The sequence below is a fragment of the Callorhinus ursinus genome, unplaced genomic scaffold, assembly GCF_003265705.2.
Source record: "Callorhinus ursinus isolate GAN/ISIS: 27379988/994484 unplaced genomic scaffold, GSC_fseal_2.0 scaffold24, whole genome shotgun sequence".
In the NCBI taxonomy this organism is placed as follows: domain Eukaryota; kingdom Metazoa; phylum Chordata; class Mammalia; order Carnivora; family Otariidae; genus Callorhinus; species Callorhinus ursinus.
In genome coordinates this window covers 17745885-17766993 of record NW_027397086.1, presented here as the reverse complement: position 1 = coordinate 17766993, position 21109 = coordinate 17745885, and the positions used below count along the sequence as shown (strand labels likewise).

Below are 21109 nucleotides of genomic sequence, written 5' to 3'. Positions count from 1 at the left end.
TGATTATTGCATTTGGTTAAGTGAAATGAAGGGTAACAGTGTCATAAGGGACAGGAAGGAGTAAATGAAAATGCTGTCATAAGGTGTACATAAAGCAGTGTAGTGTTATCTGAAGGTGGACTTTGAGGAGCTAATGTTTGTATACTGCACACATTAGAAATGTATAGGGCAACCACTAAAAAAATGTTTAAAGTAAGTATAAAATCATACAAATTGTTCAATTAAAACCAGAGGAGGAAGAAAATGAAACAAAAAACAAGTCAATGAATAGTGTTACAAAGAAAACCACAGGCCCAACATGGCATCACTTAAGACAAATCATGACTTTCTGCCATCTTTCCGTACCGCCATAATGGTGCGCATGAATGTCCTGGCAGATGCTCTCAAGAGCATTAACAATGCTGAGAAGAGAGGCAAACGCCAGGTTCTTATTAGGCCGTGCTCCAGTCATCGTCCCGTTTCTCAGTGTGATAATGAAGCATGGTTACATTGGCGAATTTGAAATCATTGATGATCACAGAGCAGGGAAAATTGTTGTGAACCTCACAGGCAGGTTAAACAAGTGTGGAGTGATCAGTCCCAGATCTGATGTGCAACTGAAAGATCTAGAAAAATGGCAGAATAACCTGCTCCCGTCCTGCCAGTTTGGTTTCATTGTACTGACAACCTCAGCTGGCATCATGGACCATGAAGAAGCAAGACGAAAACACACAGGAAGGAAAATCCTGGGATTCTTTTTCTAGGGATGTAATACATACTTGGAAATAAAATGCCTCAATGGAAAAAAAAAAAGATAAATCATGAAATCTGGACAGTCAGGAATTTTCTGTTCAGCATCAATAAGGTAATCTGTCACAGGGCCCTCTCAATTCCCCAAAGGAAGATGAAGTAATCTGCATATTAAGACCCCGGTAAAAGAAGGTGATCTTGCCTAAACAATCTTTTCTTTTGCTAGTAACTTCTTGCCCCACCTTCCTTCCTATAAAAACCTATGTAGTACAACACCTCGAAGCTCCCCTCTACTTGTTAGCTGGGATGCTGCCTGATTCATGAATTGCTTAATAAATCCAATTAGATCTTCAAATTTCCTAGGTTGATTTTTTTAACAATAGAAAACAGTTATGAACAAGCTAGATATTAATCCAACTAAATCATCCCTTGAAGTGTGAATGGTCTATATATACCAATTAAGAGACAAATTGTCAGAGAAGATTAAAAAAAGACCTTACTCGGGGCACCTGGGTGGCTTTTATCTGCTTTTGGCCCAGGTCAGGATCCTAGTGTCCTGGGATCCAGCCCTGCATTGGCTCCCTGCTCAGTGGGGAACCTGCTTTTCCCTCTCCCTCTGCTCCCTCTCTCTCTCAAATAAATAAATTTTTAAAAAATTAAAAATAATAAATAGAATTAAAATTAAAAAATAGGTAAAAAGAGCGCCTGGTTAAGCAGCCAACTCTTTGTTTCGGCTCAGGTCATGATCTTAGGGTCCTGAGATCAAGCCCCGATCAGTCTCTGTGCTCAGAGAGAGTCCGCTTAAGACTTTCTCCCTCAGCCCCTCTCCCCATGCCCTCTTTCCCTTCCTCCCTCTCTCTCGCTAAAAATAAATATTTTTTTAAAAAAGATTTTATTTATTTGAGAGACAGCGTGAGAGAGATCGTGGGGGGAGGGGAGGGGAGAGACAAAGGGAGAAGCAGACTCCCTGCTGAAGAGGGAGCCCGATGCAGGGCTCAATTCCAGGGCCCCTGGACCATGACCCAGCCAAAGGCAGCCACTCAACCGAGCCACCCAGGTGCCCCAATAAATAAATCTTTAAAAAAAAATCAGTAAAAGACTTAATAGACATTCACAAAAGGTAAGTGAATGACTAAAAACACATGAAAGGGTAGAAATACACAAAAAGGTAAGCACCACTACCAGTCATGAGGTCAGTGCAAATTAAAACTATAATGAGCTACTGTTAGCAATTCTGGTTACAACCATTAGAATGGATACAAGTGAAGACTGGCAATATGTACATGTAAATAAGGATGTGGGCAACCTAAAGTCTAATACAAAGCTAGTTAAGAGTATAAAGTGGTACAATATTTAACAAAATAGTTTGAGAGTTTGTTACAAATTTAAACATACACATTATCTAATTCTACTACTCCCTATGCTGTAGAATGAAACCTACATCTACCCAGAGACATAAACAAATGCTTATAGCAGCTTTATTCATTGTAGCCCAAATCTGGAAAGAACCAAACATCTACCAACATGAGAATAGATTTTAAATACTGTAATACATTCACATAATGGAATATGAACTACTGATACATGTAACATGGTTGAATCTAAAAATCATTTTGCTGAAGGGCGCCTGGCTGGCTCAGTCGGCCGGTTGAGCGACCAGTTGAGCAAGGGACTCTTGGTTTCAGCTCAGGTGGTGATCTCAGGGTCATGAGATGGGGCCGAGACAGTGTGGCCCCCTCTCCCTCTGCCCCTCCCCTCTAAAATAAATCAATCAATCTATAAATAATCATTTGCTGAGTAAAAGAAGCCAGACATCAAAAAGTTTACACTGTATATATGATACGTAAATATTTCATTCCATTTATATTAAGTTCAGAAACAGGAAAAAATAATCTATGATGATAGAAATCAGAACAGTTTTCTAGAATGAGTCTGGAAAAAGACAACAAAGAACATTTTACAGTGATGTTCTAGTGCCTTGACTGGGGAGGAGGAACACAGGTGGATACACTTGATAAAATTTATTGCACTGTACCCTTGAAAACTATGCATTTCACTCTATGTAAATTACAGCCCAATTAAAAAAAAAATTCCAGCAATGGCCTTCTATATTTTGTATAGCTCAAGCACAGCAGCAGGAAAGCTTTTTCTGAAAAGGGTCAGAAAGTAAATATTTTAGGCTTTGTGGTCATATGATCAACTGCTACAACTATTCAACTCTACCATTCGATTGTGAAAATTACCAGACAATATGGAATTTGCATGGCTGTGTTCCAACAAAACTATTTACAAAACAGGTGGCAAGCTGGATTTGGTCCACAGGCTGTACTTTGCTAAGCTCTGGTCAAGCAAATAAAAAGTTGATCTTCAAAATTAATTTAAATATGCTGTTTCGTTCTTTCCTTTATACTGACAGGCATGATAATTATTAGAAGCCAATTTTAGTCCACTAAACATGAGTTTTTCTATACGCACCTAATCACTTAAAATAGGAAGACTACCCAGAAAACATACGGAGTATCATCATTTTAAAAAATCATATTTTAGGAGAGCCTGGGTGGCTGTCGGTTAAGTGGCCGATTCTTGATTTTGACTCAGGCCATGATCTCGGGGTTGTGAGATTGAGCAGCATCAGGCTCCCAGCTCAACAGGGAGTCTGCTTCTCTCCCTCTTCCTCTCCCTCTCCCCCTTCCCCCTCTTACGAGACAGAGAAAAGGAGAGGGGGGGGGAGGGAGGGGAGAAAGCAAACTCCAGGGGGAGCCCAACAAGGGGCTCAATCCCAGATCATGACCTGAGCCAAAGCTAGACTCAACAGCCTGAGCCACCCAAGTGCCCAAAAATCATTTGTTCTAATAACTACTATAGTACTTTGGGGAAAAAAACCACAAATATGGGAAATATTTGAGTTTCAGATAAACTAGTATAAGCTGGAAATTTAAAATACACTTAGGTACACACACACAAAAAGCTATGTTACCCACAATGTTGACAGTTTGATTTATCTGGTATAATAAAGTTCTTGATACGTGTTCATTATCAGTCATCTCTAAAAACAATTCAGCTTTCTTTCCCTAAAATAAAGCATTTCATATTTAAGGATATCTTTAATTCTTTAAAAATGAAACTCGTATTATTTCTCTGAATCCGGGAAAGCAACTTATGGAGCATAACCTGAAATCCACTCTTGCCACTGGCTAAAACTATGTGTTGTATCATCATATTCAGATAGCAGAGGAAGGTAAGTAACTGACATTCTTAAAGGACTTATAATTTGCTAACTTTGGTTTATTCAATCTAGATGAATTATCAGCCTTATTAGCCTATTACCTGGTAACTAAACTCCCTGGATGGGATCCAAGAAAGAAGCAGAACAATCTTAGGAGAAATTCTCCATATAATGAGTAATTTTACAGACATTTCCAGTATTTAAATCTATAAAAATATAGACTGCCTAGTGAAACAACTAAATCAGCTTATTTTTTCTTCAGAGTAGGATCTGATCTTTGTTTTCAGAGCACCTGCTGCTAAACAGGTAGTCAGAAATCCAAATCATGTATTCAAATCTGGTTGCCGTGCCTGATCTTTTTCTTATATTTATCACTAAGATATATTTTTCCCTGTAGTAAAAAAGGCATAATAGCCCATCAAGCATAATTTCTCAACTCAAAAATGTAAGTTTTATTTTAAATGTCTCATGTATTCATTTTTGCGAGATAAACTCTAGAATCACAAATTACTTTTCAGCTAAAACCACACAACATTCACTTTAAATATCCTTTCCCTCACCGGTACCTACAGAGACACCAAAAGTGATCCTAGATATGAGCCTGCACTTTCTGTATCTCCTAGTGTCAATTCCCAAAAGAAAGTGACTTAAGTATGGGGGGGGGCGGGGAGGAGAAGAAGAAGAAAAGCATATCTCACTAAAGAGGTTCCTCCATTTATTTTCAATTCACAAAATATGTTCAAAGTTTGCCAAAGTAAGCTAACTCCACCCAACTTCAAAAGACAGTAAAAGCAGTAGTTCCCTATTATGTTAATCTCAGAATCCTATTGTTAGTTTCATAAACTATTATGCTTATTTTTTAAGGTATTAGAAGATGACCACCACCACCAGATCTAATAACTGCAAATGTGGAAGTGCTGAAATTGCTAGCAAGGAGATGATGAAGAGACGAAGGACAGAAAGTGGTGAAACAATTTTACATAAAATACATATAATATAAACATGATTTATTTATTTTTGTTTTCTATAGTAATCCAAACTATAAGTGGCCTCTAGAACTAGATTCTCAACTCAGGTATATCAAATATCAAATTGCTAAAGGAAACCTTAAAACACCCATTTATATTTTAAAAGCCTCATACTGGTGAACATTGCTTACTTGATTTATATTTTAGAATTCAATAAATGAGAAGACTGATAAAACTAATGTAACAACTTAGAAGAGTTATTACTGTAAAATATTAATTACGCAGCTCTCCTGTTCACTTTCTAGACAGCACCCTTATTACTGGCAGCTAGTTATATTAAAAAAAAAAAAAAAAAAAGTCAGGCTTTGGAACCAGGAAGACACGGGTTTGAACTCTGGTGCACCACACCTTGAAAACAAACTTTCTGAACCTATCTTCCATCTCTAAAATGGGAATTTATTAATACCTACCTTGAAGGACTGTTACAATTAGTGAAACAGGTGTACAGCAGCTGGCACATACTAGGAATTGAAGAAACTTTAGCTGCTATGATTATTTTATTACTCAAAAACACATCCAAGAGAAAATACAAGAACAAACATGATAGGGAAATACAGCCTAGGCTACATTTAATTGCTAAAACAAAACAAAACAAAATCAAACAAACTCTGAGAGTTCAAGTAAAACTTCGGGCTAAACTTTTTGTTCACATTTTAGATATACGATAATATTGTAGCCCCTCTATAAATATGTAAAACCCAAAATCAACTACAAGTCCACTTATTTTGGAGCTAAATAAAAATGAAAGACTATTATCACACAGTAAAAAAGATAATTTTATGAACAGGTGAGATGATATCACCACTGGAAAAAAAAAATGCCGAAACCAAGATTTAAAAAAAGCTTATGAAAGGATAGTAAAAGAGTCCTACCTTTAAACCGACTGCTATAAGATCTGTAACAACACTGTATGGAAAAAGTAAAAAGAGAAAATGGAAAACAAAGTTAGAGAACAAGTTTTTAAAAGACAGAGATAATAAGATTAAAGAAAAAAAGGAAAAGCATTATAATAATAAAAATAAAAATAAAAATAAGAACGTGATGAGTTGTGAAATGTTAATACAAAGAAAAGTGATGGGACAGTCTAGCAAAGCTTTAACCACAATGTAAGAAACAAATAGTAAATCAAACTCTATTAAATTATAGCTGTGTTTCCATAAAACAAGTAATATGTATTTATCCATTTACCTCTATTAACAAATCCAAATCAAAACTCAAAATCACCAAAGCTCATTCTTTTAAATCACTGGTCTGAATTATCATGTTTTAAAATTTTAAATGAAGCAAAACTGTGAGTGGCTTTTACAGAAATAGAAGGTATCTTGCAAATTTGTATCTACCGCCCGAAACAGCTCACCAAAATAAAACCAAGATAGTCTCTCAGAACTAAAATAAATGCAAATATCAAATTTCAGACATGAAAATTTTCAAAGATCTGCTTTTTTAAAAAAAACTCTACCACATCAAAACTATGCTTAAGTATAAATTATCTCAGGAGGAAATGAAAACGTACACACACACACAAGACAGTTGGAATTTGAGGAAGAACTAGAAAGACACATTGACTAGTGGTTTGTTGTTTCTTTTCTAACTATCCAAAATAATGAAAAAGGACCTTTTCAGGCTGTGGGAAAAATGCAGAAAGTTAATTAGCCTCCTGAAAGCAAATATTCACTGTGTTAAAAACCACATCCCTTAACCCCAAGGTGTAAAAACTCCTATAAAGTTCTCTCACACAAAAATCCATCTTTTCTCATCCCAAAGAAACCATCTTCAATTACAGTTTACCTCCGTATCTCCTAAAAGAAAGCTCCAACTAAATTCTATAGTTAATAACCTATAACACCATTACTTAAAAAAGAAGTAAACAAATTTATGAATCTGGATTGTTCAATGATGCAAATTTAATTGTTTTAAACAATAACCATGTAGATTTTTAATTTTTTTCCTGATAGACTTTTGAAACCTGAAATTCATTTGTCTGAAATTTAAATGTGACAAATAACTGTTTCTGCACAGAAAATAAGATTGTATAGGTCCTGAACTTACCTTCCAGAAGGTCTTACTGCCCCACATATATAAACCAATAAACTCATTCTTAGCTTTAAAGCCACATATAGGGTAAAGAGAGAGTTACTAAACTATCCAAGAGTAAGTTTGCACCTCTCAGTTACCCAAAAGTTTAAAAACCAAGATGCATAACTCGAATCCTTTGTCATCACTATAAATTTTCCAATACAAAAAGCTAGCCTGCTTCCATAGCTCAAGTCAAACCGTCTCACGACAACGCACTACACACGGTGAGACACTAATTTCACAGCCTTCCTGAACTGAAATGTTGGCATAATTACACAACTTACAACAGCAAAACTTTGTACACATATAAAGTGTGACCGAATACGGTGATGTGAAATGAGTTTTCAACAATGTTCTCAGAAAAATTTCAATTAAATAAAAATAGCTTCAATTAAAATACAGAACATCACAACCATCAATGAAATCTAAAACCGCACTGTCTAAAGTCTGTATCAGTGTGCAATTAACATACAAATGAGTTAATCCAAATATCATACAGATTTAACGTTATGCAAGTAGATAAACGAAGTCTAACGAAGGCAAAAATTGTTGGAAGATTCCATTGTCTTTACACAGCATGGCAACAGTCATCAACTATATGGTAACACGTACAAGGCTCTTACTGTTTACTCAAGTTCCACATATTCTACAACCAGGGGGTTTATAAATACGTTGTCCTCAAAAGCAAGTAAAAGGCCGAAGAAAAACTCAGATATATAATGGGAATGAGTAAGTGGCTCTGCAAGCTCTCACAGAGCTGGAGATATTTTTAAAATCTTGATGAACATATGCTACAATTAATCCACGAAGATCCTAACGTAGTTGTTTCCTTAAATATTAAATTATATGTCAGGTCCCACGCCATATCCCTGGGTTCTCAGAAATATTTCTATCAGTGATTCGAAATCTTTTTATTCTGGCAACGAACCTCTTTTAACTTTTAGAGCGTCTGAACGCTCCCGAAAATTGCAGAAATTCACGAAGTTTCTTTGGGGGGCTAGGGGGGCAGGAGTCCATGGTCACCAGGTCCAGACGCCCGGTATACAGAGATCGTTAGCACAGCTCACAGCCCCAAGTCCGGAGACCTCGGCGGGTCCCCCGGCACGTCGACACCCCGCGGGGGGCCTTGGCTTCGGGACGAGGTCGCCGCCCAGACGTGCCCCGACGCGTGCAGTCGCCGTCCGCCTCCCGGCGGCCGCTCGCCTCCCAGCCAGGGGAAGCTCCGGCGCTCGCCCCACCTCACCGGTAAACAGCAACTCCCCAAGCGGGAGGACGCCCGCCCCGAGCGCCGCCTCCGCCTCCCCCAGCGCCGCGCACCATTTTCTGAAAGGAAGTGTCGGCAGGCCGGGCCGGGCTCCCCGGACTCTGCGCGCGGAGGGCGGACCCCGGCACCCGGCGGCTGCACCCGGCTTTCCTCCGCTTCCGGGTGTGAGGATGTGAAGGGGCGGACATTACGGGGGCGCCCCAGCCGGGGAGAAGAGGCGGCGGCGGACCGCCCCTCTACGATTCGGGGCGCCCGGAAGCCCCGCCGTCGGACTCGGCCGGGGTCGCTCCTCCGGCCGCCTGCGCCGCGCCCGACTCTGCGGCCGCGGCGCGTCCGGCCGAAAGCCGAAAGGAAGCGGGGCAAGCGGAGCCCCGCAGAGCCGCTGCGCCTTCGAGTACTTACCCATCCATGGCCCAGACGGAGGAGCGCACGGTGCGGGGACTGACGGGCTCACCGCGAGCGGAGGGCGGAGGCGGCGGCAGCTGGGCGGCTCCAGGGACGGGCAAGCGGCGCCTCTCCGGAGCCCTGCCGGGTGGGAGGTGGAGGAGAGTGGGAAACAGGGGCGGAGACCAGGGACGCTCCCGCCACCGCCGCGCCCCCGCCTTCCCCACCCCGCAAGCGCGTCCCCGCCTCGCCTCACCCCGCCCCCTAGGGTCGACGCCCTCCCTCCGCCCCGCCCCCAGCCAGCCTCCCGCTCGGCTCCAGGGCGCCCTCTTCCTGCCGTCGCCCTAAGACTCCGCCTCCAGGCCTCTCTTCCCAGCGCACGCGCGCGCCTCGCCCCCGCCTCCCTCCTGCGTTCACGGGAGCGCGCTCCTTGTGCTTCCCGCTTCGCCGCCCCGCCCGCCCACCCGCGGGCCTTGCCGGCCTTCCGGCCGCTCTGCTTCGGGCGGCCGGGCTCGGACACCTCTGTCTCCTTGCGGGAAGAGCGTTGGAGACCCGGCTCTGGAATGTAGGTAGGAGTGTCTCGCCAGGACCCCAGAACCTCGGCGGATTGGTGGGCGAGGCTGGCGGTGGCTGGACCTCAAGCACAGGAAGCCTGGCGCGGGCCGTGGTCCTCGCAGCGCCGGGCCCTGTAACCCGAGGAAGCCCGGGTTCGGGCCACGGGCGGGCGCGAACTCCCGCCAGTGCGGGGCCCGCGGGTCGTCCCCTGGGTCCTGGGAGCCGACTGCCGGGACTTGAGAACCTCTCAGTTGTGTACAGTTTTAATATCTGAGTGCTTTTCGACCCGGCAGTCTGGGTTTGAATTTATATGAAACATGCGTTGCACAATACGGAATGGCCACTATGTTGCCAGCGTTTTATAGAGTTTTTCATATCCTTCCATGTAAAGAAACAAACAAATCCTATGAGGGAGTGATTATTCCCTTTTTTTCAGATGAAAATGTAGACACTAATAGAGTGATTTGCCTACAGTTTCACAGCCACTGGAGCCCCTTCCTCTCGTCTGAGCAAAATTATGTATATAATTAGTGGCAACTCGCTTGTTTGCCCTTTTATAGTCTGTCTGGTTCCGAAACTCAGTGATTTTTCAATTCCCAGATCATCAAAACTTAAGCCACTAAACGCTGTCCTCGACCAAATTCCTAATCTGACTAGAAAGAGAGGACTGCTCCTCCTCGGCCTCATTTGAGAAGCAAGTAACAAGACAACTCAATCATCTGTCCTTGATAGTATATCCTGCTTTTAAATAAGTAGACGCTACTAAAACGACTTAAACTGTCGATTCATCCATCATTAGGTCATTATTTATTGAGTGTTTACTATGTGCCAAGCACTGCAGGGATAACCAAGAAAATCAGGTTCCAGCCTTCATGGTTGAATGGATTCCATTGCTTTATTATTTATTGGCAAAAAACAATTTTCAGATAGCTCAGGTCTTGGGGGCCCTATTTTTAAAGAATTGTATCTAACTTCAATCCCTCTTTCCAAAAGATGAAATATATTTTGTATGTTAAGTCCAAGTATTAAGTTGCAGTTGTAAACATTGCCACCCCACATTGCCAGATGGATGTTAAAAATATGAGCCAAGTCCTTGATGCAATCTTGATATTGTTGTTTTGGGGATATAGTCTGTTGATGAAATTTCCTTAATTTTTTTTTAGCTACACAAGTAACAAACATACGTGCTCCTTTTGGAAAATTGAAGTAGTATTAAATATTAAACACTTATGATTGGGGCGCCTGGGTGGCTCAGTCGTTGAGCGTCTGCCTTCAGCTCAGGTCATGATCCCAGGGTCCTGGGATCGAGCCCCGCATCAGGCTCCCTGCTTGGCGGGAAGCCTGCTTCTCCCTCTCCCACTCCCCCTGCTTGTGTTCCCTCTCTCGCTGTGTCTCTCTGTCAAATAAATAAAATTTAAAAAAATAAATAAATAGGGCTCCTGGGTGGCTCAGTTGGTTAAGCGACTACCTTCGGCTCAGGTCATGATCCCAGAGTCCTGGAATCGAGTCCCGCATCGGGCTCCCTGCTCAGTGGGGAGTCTGCTTCTCCCTCTGACCCTCTTCCCTCTCGTGCTTTCTATCTCTCATTCTCTCTCTCTCAAATAAATAAATAAAATCTTTAAAAAATAAATAAATAAAATTAAAAAATAAACACTTATGATTATATTTCTTCATAACCTACACCCTACCCATGATAACCAATGCAACAATTCTGTGAGCATGCTTCTAGACCCTCACCGTTTTTTTTAATTCTTTTTTTTTAAGATTTTATTTATTTATCTGAGAGAGAGAATGGGAGAGAGAGAGAGCATGAGAGGGGGAGGATCAGAGGGAGAAGCAGATTCCCCGCTGTTGGGGAGTCTGATGTGGGACTCCATCCCGGGACTCCAGAATCATGACCTGAGCCGAAGGCAGTTGCTTAACCAACTGAACCACCCAGGCACCCAAGACCCTCACCATTTTTTATTTGCTCTTTTTACTTAAAAATTGTAGAGATTTTTTCATATCAGTACTTTTCATCTACTTAATTCAGTTTTTTTACATTTATTTTCTCTTTGTAAGTACATTTTTTTCTTTTCAAATTTTTATTTAAATTCTAGTTAGTTAATATACAGTGCAATATTGGTTTCAGGAGTAGAATTCAGTGGCTCATTACTTACACACAACACCCAGTGCTCATCATAACAAGTGCCCTCCTTAATACCCATCCCCCATCCCCATCTGGCCCATCCCCCACCTACCTCCATCCATCAACCTTCAGTTTGTTCTGGTGGTTAAGAGTCTCTTATGTTTTGTTTCCCTCCCTTTTTACCCCCTCCCATATGTTCATCTGTTTGTTTCTTAAATTCCACGTATGAGTGAAATCATATGATATTTGTCTTTCTCCATCTGATTTATTTTGCTTAGCATAATACACTCTAGCTCCATCCACGTCATTGCAACTTAATTCATTTTAATACTGCATAGTATATCATAATTTCACGTACCATAATTTAACTTTTTCCAAAATAGTGGAAATTTACATTGTTTCTAATTATTCAAAATAACAATACTGCAAAGAACATCATATATGTATGAGCATCTTTGCATACATGTTTATTTCTGAGAAATAGATCCCTAGAAGTAGAATTGCAGAACAAAAGGGTGTAAGCATTTTCAAGTTTGATTAATGTTGCCAAACTGATTCCAAAAAGGCTGTACCAATTTACATTTTCTTTATTTAAAAAATACAGAGTTGTCTTTCTCTTAGCCCCATGCCTTGAGATAGTTGACAAATTTCAGTAGTAAAAAATAAATGTGAAGTCGATCTGAAACTCACTGTCCATATTACTAACAATAACTCTGGGGCGCCTGGGTGGCTCAGTTGGTTAAGTGACTGCCTTCGGCTTGGGTCATGATCTTGGAGTCCCGGGATCAAGTCCCGCATCGGGCTCCCTGCTCAGCGGGGAGTCTGCTTCTTCCTCTGACCTTCCTCCTTCTCATGCTCTCTCTCTACCATTCTCTCTCTCTCTCAATAAATAAATAAAAATCTTTAAAAAAAAAAAACTCTGAAAAGTCTCCAGTGTAAAAATGGTGCACCTGACTAAAATGAAAAAAACTGTCTGACATTTCCTAAATACTTAACATCCCATTTTACAACAGAAGCCTAGATAGAAGAAAACGGCTCACAACAGAAAGCAAGGTAAAACCCTTCTGTTTCCATTGCCTCTTTGTCATAAGTTCAAAAGACTTTTCACTGAGTAAGCTTCCTAGATTTGTGAGTCCCTCTGATTCAAAACAGTGGACAAAATGGAATTTAGGGGGCGCCTGGGTGGCTCAGTTGGTTAAGCGACTGCCTTCAGCTCAGGTCATGATCCTGGAGTCCCGGGATCGAGTCCCGCATCGGGCTCCCTGCTCGGCGGGGAGTCTGCTTCTCCCTCTGATCCTCTTCCCTCTCATGCTCTCTATCTCTCATTCTCTCTCAAATAAATAAATAAAAAAATAAAATAAAATAAATGGAATTTAGGTCTTCTAGGACCACTTTTAGAATCCTAGCTATTCCCATAGTCCTTATAGCATGGGAAAACCATGGCCTTCTATAATCTTAGCAAAAGTTTCTGAGTTTCCAGAATGATGGGATATCATCCACATGACCTAGCCTGTCATGAGAACTTTACGTTCTGTATAGTGGCTTTCTGATGGTGACAAGAATAACATGTTCTTAATTTGCTATTCTTTTGAAAAGTAAGCAGTTACAATAACTTAATTTATAAATTTTCTAAGATTTTCTTTCTTTGTGTTTTGTTCTAATTTGTCTAAGAAATTCCCCTGAAACACCTTCACTGAGAAGAGAACCACACACACAACCACTATTTTTGTTTGGACAAAATGTAACCTTGGAACATTTCCTTTAAGGCATTCCAGTATGCAGTGGTAGTTAACATTTAACTAATATTGCCCTATTCACGTTTACAGGTAAGGCTTCTTAAGACATACATGTAATACAAAGATGCCAGTATAGGTCAGAAATAAGATCAGCCATTAGATGAATCTGGAAGGTGGACATTTTAATATTTTATCCCAGGATAAATACAAAAATTATAATCATTAACATGTATTCCTTAAAATAGAAACATCTGAAATTGAACTGAAGGGGAAAAAAAAACTAAACTTAAAAGGTTACATATTATATGATTCCGTGTATAATATTCTCAAAATGAAAAAATTATGGAGAACAGATTAGTGGTCACCAGGGGTTAGGAACAGGGTGGGAGGGTATAGAAAGACAAGAGGATGGATGTGACTATAACAGAGTAGCAAGGGGATGTCTGTGGTGATAGAACAGTTTTGTATCTTAATTATGGGACTGGTTATTACAAGTCTACACCTGATAAAATTGTATAGAATTTTAGATACACACAAATGCATATAAAACTGGCAAAATCTGAGTAAGATTTGTGGATGTTACTGATGTCAATTTCCCCGTTTTGTTATAGATAAGATGTTACCATTGGAGGAAACTGGGTGAGAGTACACAGGACTTCTTTGTACTGCCTTTTAAACAATATGAATCTATAATTATTTCAAAATAAAAGAAATCTTGCAGAATGTTCCCTTAACACTTGTTATTTGTTCAGTAGTTAAGCAAAGCAAACTTCAAAGGCTTAAGAAAAATGTGTGGGAGTGTAATTCATATTTTTCAGGCTACATCACCTTGGTAGTCAAACTGGATTATAATAGCTTACACACACTGAGTCTGACAGACTGCCCGATCTATTGAATTGTGAGCCTTACTTTAAAGTCCTTCCTAACTATCTGAGGAGGAGGCTTGAAAGTGTCCCCTCCTGACCTCTCCACCACTATACTCGTCCATTTTCCTCAACCTGTCCCTGGCCCTGACATAATTATCTCCACACGAAGGGCCTAACATGACCTATGCCTGGTTCAGAGGACTCCAATGTTTGCATGGAAAATGCTGTCACCTATCACTGTCCTATAGTAGGAGCTGCCAGCCCATGTCAAAGTTGCACTGAATTTTCCAGAGCACTTTTCTGAAAAGGGGAGAATTCCTTTCCCCTTTTTGTCATACTATATCACCAAGGTCCCATTGTCCCTCAAAGTTTTTAATAAAAAAGCACTTTCCATTTTTATTCACAGAAAATCCTTTAGGATTATATATGGGTTTGTGGGGCTAGGCTAGAGAACCATCTGAGTGATAATCACTACAGTGTTCCAAGTGTCATCATTCCCCTAAGCATTGACATTTTGTCCTTAAAACTGGTGCATACCACTCTACCCGGAAGGTGAGTTCTTAACCTAGGAGATTCCTTGACCCCACTTAGAAGTAGATCTCTTGGAAACAGGTTGGCACATCTCTTCAGATATGCTTAAGTATATTTGCTCCTGTTTATTTTCAAGCTGAGACCCCAACTCCTACAAAAAGAATTCCATTCACTAAATTTAATTATCAAAGAACTAGAAAAAGGACACTGAGTAGAGGAATACCTCTGCCTATGTAATAAAATGAACAATAGTGTGTAATGCTTAAGAATGTGATCTAGAGCCAGATTACCTCGTTTAGAATCTTAAATCTTCATGAAGTCTGTGTAGCATTGCACTGCACTGGCCCAGCTCCTGGAGGAGCAGAATTTCCCAGCAGTTGCCATCCACGGTGGGATGATCCAGGAGAAGCTTTCTCAATACCAGCAGTTTAAAGATTTTCAGTGATGAATTCTTGTGGCTACCAACCCATTCAGCTGAGGCACGGACATTAAGCTGGTGAACATTGCTTTTAACAACGGCGTGCCTGAGGATTCCAACACCTACCCACGTTATGTGGTCAAAGCAGGCCACTTTGGCACCATGGGCTTGGCCATCATGTTTGTGTCTGATGAGAATGATGCCAAGATCCTTGATGTGCAGGATCGCTTTGAAATCAATATTAGTGAGCTGCCTGTTGTGATAGACATCTCATCATACATTGAACAGATGCACTACAGGACTAGCCCACCCATTCTGGAATATGCCAGTCTGTCCCTCTTCAAGAGACAACACCAGGTATGGGGGTGAAGGAGACACTGCTGCCACCTATCCCTAACCCCTGCCCTATGGCTTCCCTCTTTTGCATTACCACCACTCCTAAACTCCCATTTCCTGACTTGTGTGTTAAGTTTTAAACAGTTTATAGACCAGCACTTGCTAAAAGTATAAACTGGGATGAGTTAGTTAACCTCCCTATGCTTCAGCTTCTTGAACTGTAAAGAAGGGATGATAATAGTACTTATAGCTTTTGGGGAAAGTTTAAATTAATACGAGTACCTAAAATGATGTTTAGCATATGATAATACTCAATATGTTTACAGCTATTAATAATTTTGTATTACTTTTATAAACTTATATACTTATACTTTGTATTACTATTATAAACTTACAAAGCAACAGAATTCCTGGAGAATGTAATTTGAGAATGACTTATTTATTATTTTATCATTTAGTGTGGATAGTGGAATGGTGCTAGTCTCTAAACTGTTACTAGTCCCGGAGCGCCTGGGTGGCTCAGTCGTTAAGCATCTGCCTTCGGCTCAGGTCATGATCCCAGGGTCCTGGGATCAAGCCCTGTATCAGGCTCCCTGCTCAGCAGGGAGCCTGCTTCTCCCCTCTGCCTGCCTCTCTGCCTACTTGTGCTCTCTCTATCTCTCTGTCAAATAAATAAATAAAATCTTTAAAAATAAATAAATAAATAAACTGTTACTAGTCCCTAACAAAAAAAGAATGGAATGAGAAAAGGTATCTGTGAACTCAGCAATTTGACAGAGAAATATTATTCCTGTTGAATCTAATAATTAAAAAATGGATTAATATTCTGTCTTTGTTCTTAATTTCAATTTTTAGTTATCTTTATTTTTTTAAAACCCTAAACTTTTTTTTTTAAGATTTTATTTATTTATTTGACAGAGAGAGACACAGCGAGAGAGGGAACACAAGCAGGGGGAGTGGGAGAGGGAGAAGCAGGCTTCCCGCGGAGCAGGGAGCCCGATGCGGGGCTCCATCCCAGGACCCTGGGATCATGACCTGAGCCGAAGGCAGACGCTTAACGACTGAGCCACCCAGGCGCCCCTATCTTTATTTTTTTACAGAAGTATTACTCCACAAGGGATTGGAAATTTTTTGAAAAAATGGTCCATAACCACAATTTTAGAAGCCTTAGTCTACTATTTCTCAGATATATGGAGCCCTTTTTTTAAAAAAATTCCATTTCTTATTTTCTTATAAGGAATAGATTAATATTCTATTTGAGTGTTGTTTTGTTTTTTACTGTGGAAAATTTCAACCATACAAATAAATGGAAGTAGTTTAATGACCCCCAACTACCAATCACTGATAATTTTAAATCACTGATAATTTAAAAATTATCAGTGTAGATCAGTAATTCTCAAACTTTAATGTGCATCAGAATCACTTGGAGGACTTGTTAAACAGAAATTGAGGGGCGCCTGGGTGGCTCAGTTGTTAAGCATCTGCCTTCGGCTCAGGTCATGATCCCAGGGTCCTGGGATCGGCCCGTGTCGGGCTCCCTGCTCCGTGGGGAACCTGCTTCTCCCTCTCCCACTCCCCCTGCTTGTGTTCCCTCTCTTGCTGTGTCTCTCTCTGTCAAATAAATAAAATAAAATCTTTAAAAAAAAAACAAAAAACAAAAAATTGATTGTTTCTGATTCAGGGGTGGGGCCCAAAAATTTGCATTTCTAACAGAATCCCATGTGATGCTGATTCTGCTGATAGTCTGAGAAGCGAACTTTGAGAATCATTGATGTAAAGGGTTGAGCTTTTTCTGCAATGCCTAGGCCAAGCACTGGACCCCTTAGCCTAAAGCACGTGTTTCTTGCTAAACACATATAGGTAGAATATCCCCGGTAACTCTTTTCTTCTAACCTGAGCTCACAGAATATGTTTTCAGACTTACCCTTGGGCTGTCCATTTCTTGAGTACTGATAATGGATTTTTGCCCTGTCCCCTCTTCATATTCTTCCTTCTTTTTTCCTTTTTCTCATGAGCAACCCAAGTGAAGTGTCTATGAAGTTTTCTTTCACTTGTTTTCTGATATAAGTGATACTCAGAATATTTACTAACTGCTACTGAATGGGCACCACCCATTCAAATCAGATGTCCTTAAACAACTAGTAAGGCCAAACCCTTGTATATTAGCTGAATACTTGCATGGATATAACTTCACGACAGTGGGCTATGTGACAAGGACTCAATTGTATCATATAACTTTCTATATACCTTTATTTTTTAACATGCCATGATATCATTTTTCCTCTATCTGAATCAAATTCATCACTTACATACCAAGCCTCTCTATTCTTTTCTTTTTAAAGATTTTATTTATTTGGCAGAGAGACACAGAGAGAGAGAGAACACAAGCAGGGGGAGTGGGAGAGGGAGAAGCAGGCCTCCTGCCGAGCAGGGAGCCCAGCGCGGGCCTCGGATTCCAGGACCCTGGGATCATGACCTGAGCCGAAGGCAGACGCCTAACGACTGAGCCACCCAGGCGCCCCCTCTCTATTCTTTGCTTATTAGCCCAACACAAAGTGACACTAATGGATGAGGAAGCAAATATAAATACAAATGTAGGCACTAAATTTACATGACAGCACTTTGTTGTAAGATAGTCATCCACATGATCTAGAGTATAATGAACAAATGTGAAAAATTGAAACATTCTTGCCGAAAACCCTCAGACTTTCATGAATGTATTCAGAGGCCCATTTAAGAAAGAAGAAACATTTGCCTGGAGCAGTTTCTCAAACTTCAGTCATTCCAATACCAATACAGTGATGCTTTCTCTATGCATGAACCATCTTTACTTTTGTTTACTTAACATTTTTCTTTAAATCACCTCAATTCTTTTACTTAATTTTTTTAAAAGGAAATTTTATATCACTGTTGTGAATGGAAAACCAGTATCACTTGCCATAAGAGGCTATCATAAATAAAAAGAGATACAATGAAAACAGAAAACATTAAATTCTAGCTAGTTACTATTATTTGGCTCTTGGCCAAAGGCCTATCTCTCTTTTGGTAAAAATTTTACCAAGTAGGGACGCCTGTGTGGCTCAGTCGTTAGGCGTCTGCCTTCGGCTCAGGTCATGATCCCAGGGTCCTGGGATGGAGCCCCGCATCGGGCTCCCTGCTCCGCGGGAAGCCTGCTTCTCCCTCTCCCACTCCCCCTGCTTGTGTTCCTGCTCTCACTGTGTCTTTCTCTCTCTGTCAAATAAATAAATAAAATCTTAAAAAAATAAAGTAAAAAAAAGAAAGGAAAGCGTTCTTCTATTTCTAGCTTTATAAATATTTCATCAGGTAGATATTCAATTTAATGTATCAAGTAGATCTTGATGGCTAGTATATGATCATAAGATTATCATATAATTTTTCTTTTTTTCATTTATCTTTTTTATTTAAAAATATATTTTATTTACCTTTTTTAAAGATTTATTTATTAGAGAGAGAGAGCAGGGAGGAGGGACAGAGGGAGGGGGAGAGAGAGGATCTCAAGCAGACTTCCTGCTGAGCGTGGACCCTGATGCAGGGCTCGATCTCACAACCCTGAGATCATGACCTGAGCCAAAATCAAGAGTTGGACACTTTTTTTTTTCAAAAATTTTTTTTAAAGATTTTATTTATTTATTTGAGAGAGAGAGAATGAGAGATAGAGAGCACGAGAGGGAAGAGGGTCAGAGGGAGAAGCAGACTCCCCGCCGAACAGGGAGCCCGATGCGGGACTCGATCCCGGGACTCCAGGATCATGACCTGAGCCGAAGGCAGTCGCTTAACCAACTGAGCCACCCAGGCGCCCAAGAGTTGGACACTTAACCAACTGAGCCACCCAGGCGCCTGCTCCTTTTTTCTTTTAATGTAGAAAATTGTAGAAAAAATCGATTTTCTCATGTAAATACATTCTCACATTCACAGAATAAAATGTACTTTGTTCAGATATGTTTATGTATTTTTTCTTTCTTTTTGTATTCTTTTAAATTTTATTTTATTATGTTATGTTAATCAGCATACATTACATCATTAGTTTTTGATGTAGTGTTCCATGATTCATTATTTGCATATAACAACCAGTGCTCCATGCAGAATGTGCCCTCTTTAATACCCATCACCAGGCTAACCCATCCCCCCACCCCCCTCCCCTCTAGAACCCTCAGTTTGTTTCTCAGGGTCCATAGTCTTTCATGGTTCGTCTCCCCCTCCGATTTCCCCCCCTTCATTTTTCCCTTCCTACTATCTTCTTCTTTTTTTTTTTCTTTCTTCTTTTTTTTTTTAAACATGTGATGTATTTTTTGTTTCAGAGGTACAGGTCTGTATTCATCAGTCTTACACAATTCACAGCGCTCACCATAGCACATACCCTCCCCAATGTCTATCACCCAGCATTTTTAAATACATTAGTACATTTGTTAATACTTTTATTACAGTTTTAATATCTCTATTAATAAATGAAATTGCTTTAGAGTTTTTGTGGTCTGTACAGTTTTAGTATCAGAATTACGGCAACTTCCTCTGGTAAATTAGAAGATCTAGTTGTAATTCCACTAATGGTTATCTTTAAACTTTAAATAATATATTTAAGTCATCAGCCTCAGAAGCAAAAAATGTTATTTATTGACTCTACTCTGAAAAATGAACAAATTAGCCCTTACCCTAACTCTCATGACTCTCTTTTGTTATAGTTAGTTTTGTCAAAGTATTATCATTTTCACATTATGTAAATTTTCTATTAAGAATTATAGCCATCACATTAAACTGTATAATCACACCTAAGTGGATTAATGTTCATTGATAGTTGTCTTTTAATTAATTTTTTCCATTAGCAGAATTATATCTTCAACAATTTTTTAGAAGGCATCATGGGTTATATGTTTCCTGAGTCCTTATGAATCTACTACTTTTCTACATTAAAACTTTAGTGAAGAACTATTGAGTCACTGTCCTCTCCCAGGAAACCCTACTATATGCTATAGGCCTACTCTCTTCTAGCATTTAAAACTATGGTGGAAAAGATTCAAGCCAGTCTTTTCCTTCTAAGGTTTTTTTTTTCTTTAAGATTTTATTTTTTAAGTAATTTCTACATCCAGCCTGGGGCTCAAACGCACAACCCTGAGATCAAGAGTCGTATGGCCCACTGACTGAGCCAGCCAGCCCCCCTAAGCCAGTCTTCTATATGAACTATTTCTTTGGGCAGATGCATAAAGAAACCTTTCTTCATCTTTAAAATTTAGATACTTATTTAGAATATGCCTTATTTTAAATATATTAATTTTTCTAGAAACAATCTTATAGACAATTCTCTTATTATATACCCATTTTTTTCCTGTTTGACTATTGTTGTTTACTTATTGGTTTGCCAGTATCTTAACTGAACTAACATGAATTAGCTCCTTGGTGAGTCACAGATAGAAACTACACCAGGTGGAGTTGTCGCACAAAGGAAACTTTAATTACAGCAAATAGAGATCACAGGGAATAACTTCCAAAGCCGAGACTCCCTGAGCAAGGGTAAATGGGTTCCTTTTTTTTTTTTTAAGATTTTATTTATTTATTCATGAGAGACAGAGAGAGAGAGAGAGAGAGAGAGGCAGAGGGAGAAGCAGGCTCCCGCTGAGCAGGGAGCCTGATGCGGGACTCGATCCCAGGACCCTGGGATCATGACTTGAACCGAAGGCAGACGCTTAACCATCTGAGCCACTCAGGCGCCCTAAATGGGTTCCTTTTAATTAGGGTTAGAATGATTATTTAGATAGGGGCCTTGTCACCTGTGTAGAGGCAGTCCTAAGGTGGCACAAGCACCTTAAGGAAACATGT

At 40.1% G+C, this 21109-nt stretch overlaps 1 protein-coding gene and 1 pseudogene across 12 annotated transcripts in view; one reads left to right on the top strand and one right to left on the bottom strand.

Annotated features, from left to right (window-relative positions):
- PTBP3 (polypyrimidine tract binding protein 3) overlaps nucleotides 1-8865 on the bottom strand; it is a 122581-nt gene extending 113716 nt beyond the window's left edge. For 3 of the 12 annotated variants that reach the window (XM_073876543.1, XM_025888627.2, XM_073876544.1), the window contains exons 1-2: nucleotides 7988-8325; nucleotides 5856-5889 (exon numbers count right to left, since the gene is read on the bottom strand). Coding sequence is in view for 2 of the 12 variants with exons in the window: in XM_025888623.2 (XP_025744408.1) it covers nucleotides 5856-5889; nucleotides 8726-8733 (42 nt within the window). In the remaining 10 variants the exon portion in view is untranslated. Of the gene's footprint in view, nucleotides 1-5855; nucleotides 5890-7987; nucleotides 8330-8725 lie in introns of those variants that run through there. The other 9 variants (XM_025888623.2, XM_025888624.2, XM_025888626.2 and 6 more) reach the window with 6 other exon arrangements.
- LOC112836723 (small ribosomal subunit protein uS8-like) lies at nucleotides 314-786 on the top strand (annotated as a pseudogene).
- Nucleotides 8866-21109: the final 12244 nt, after the last annotated feature.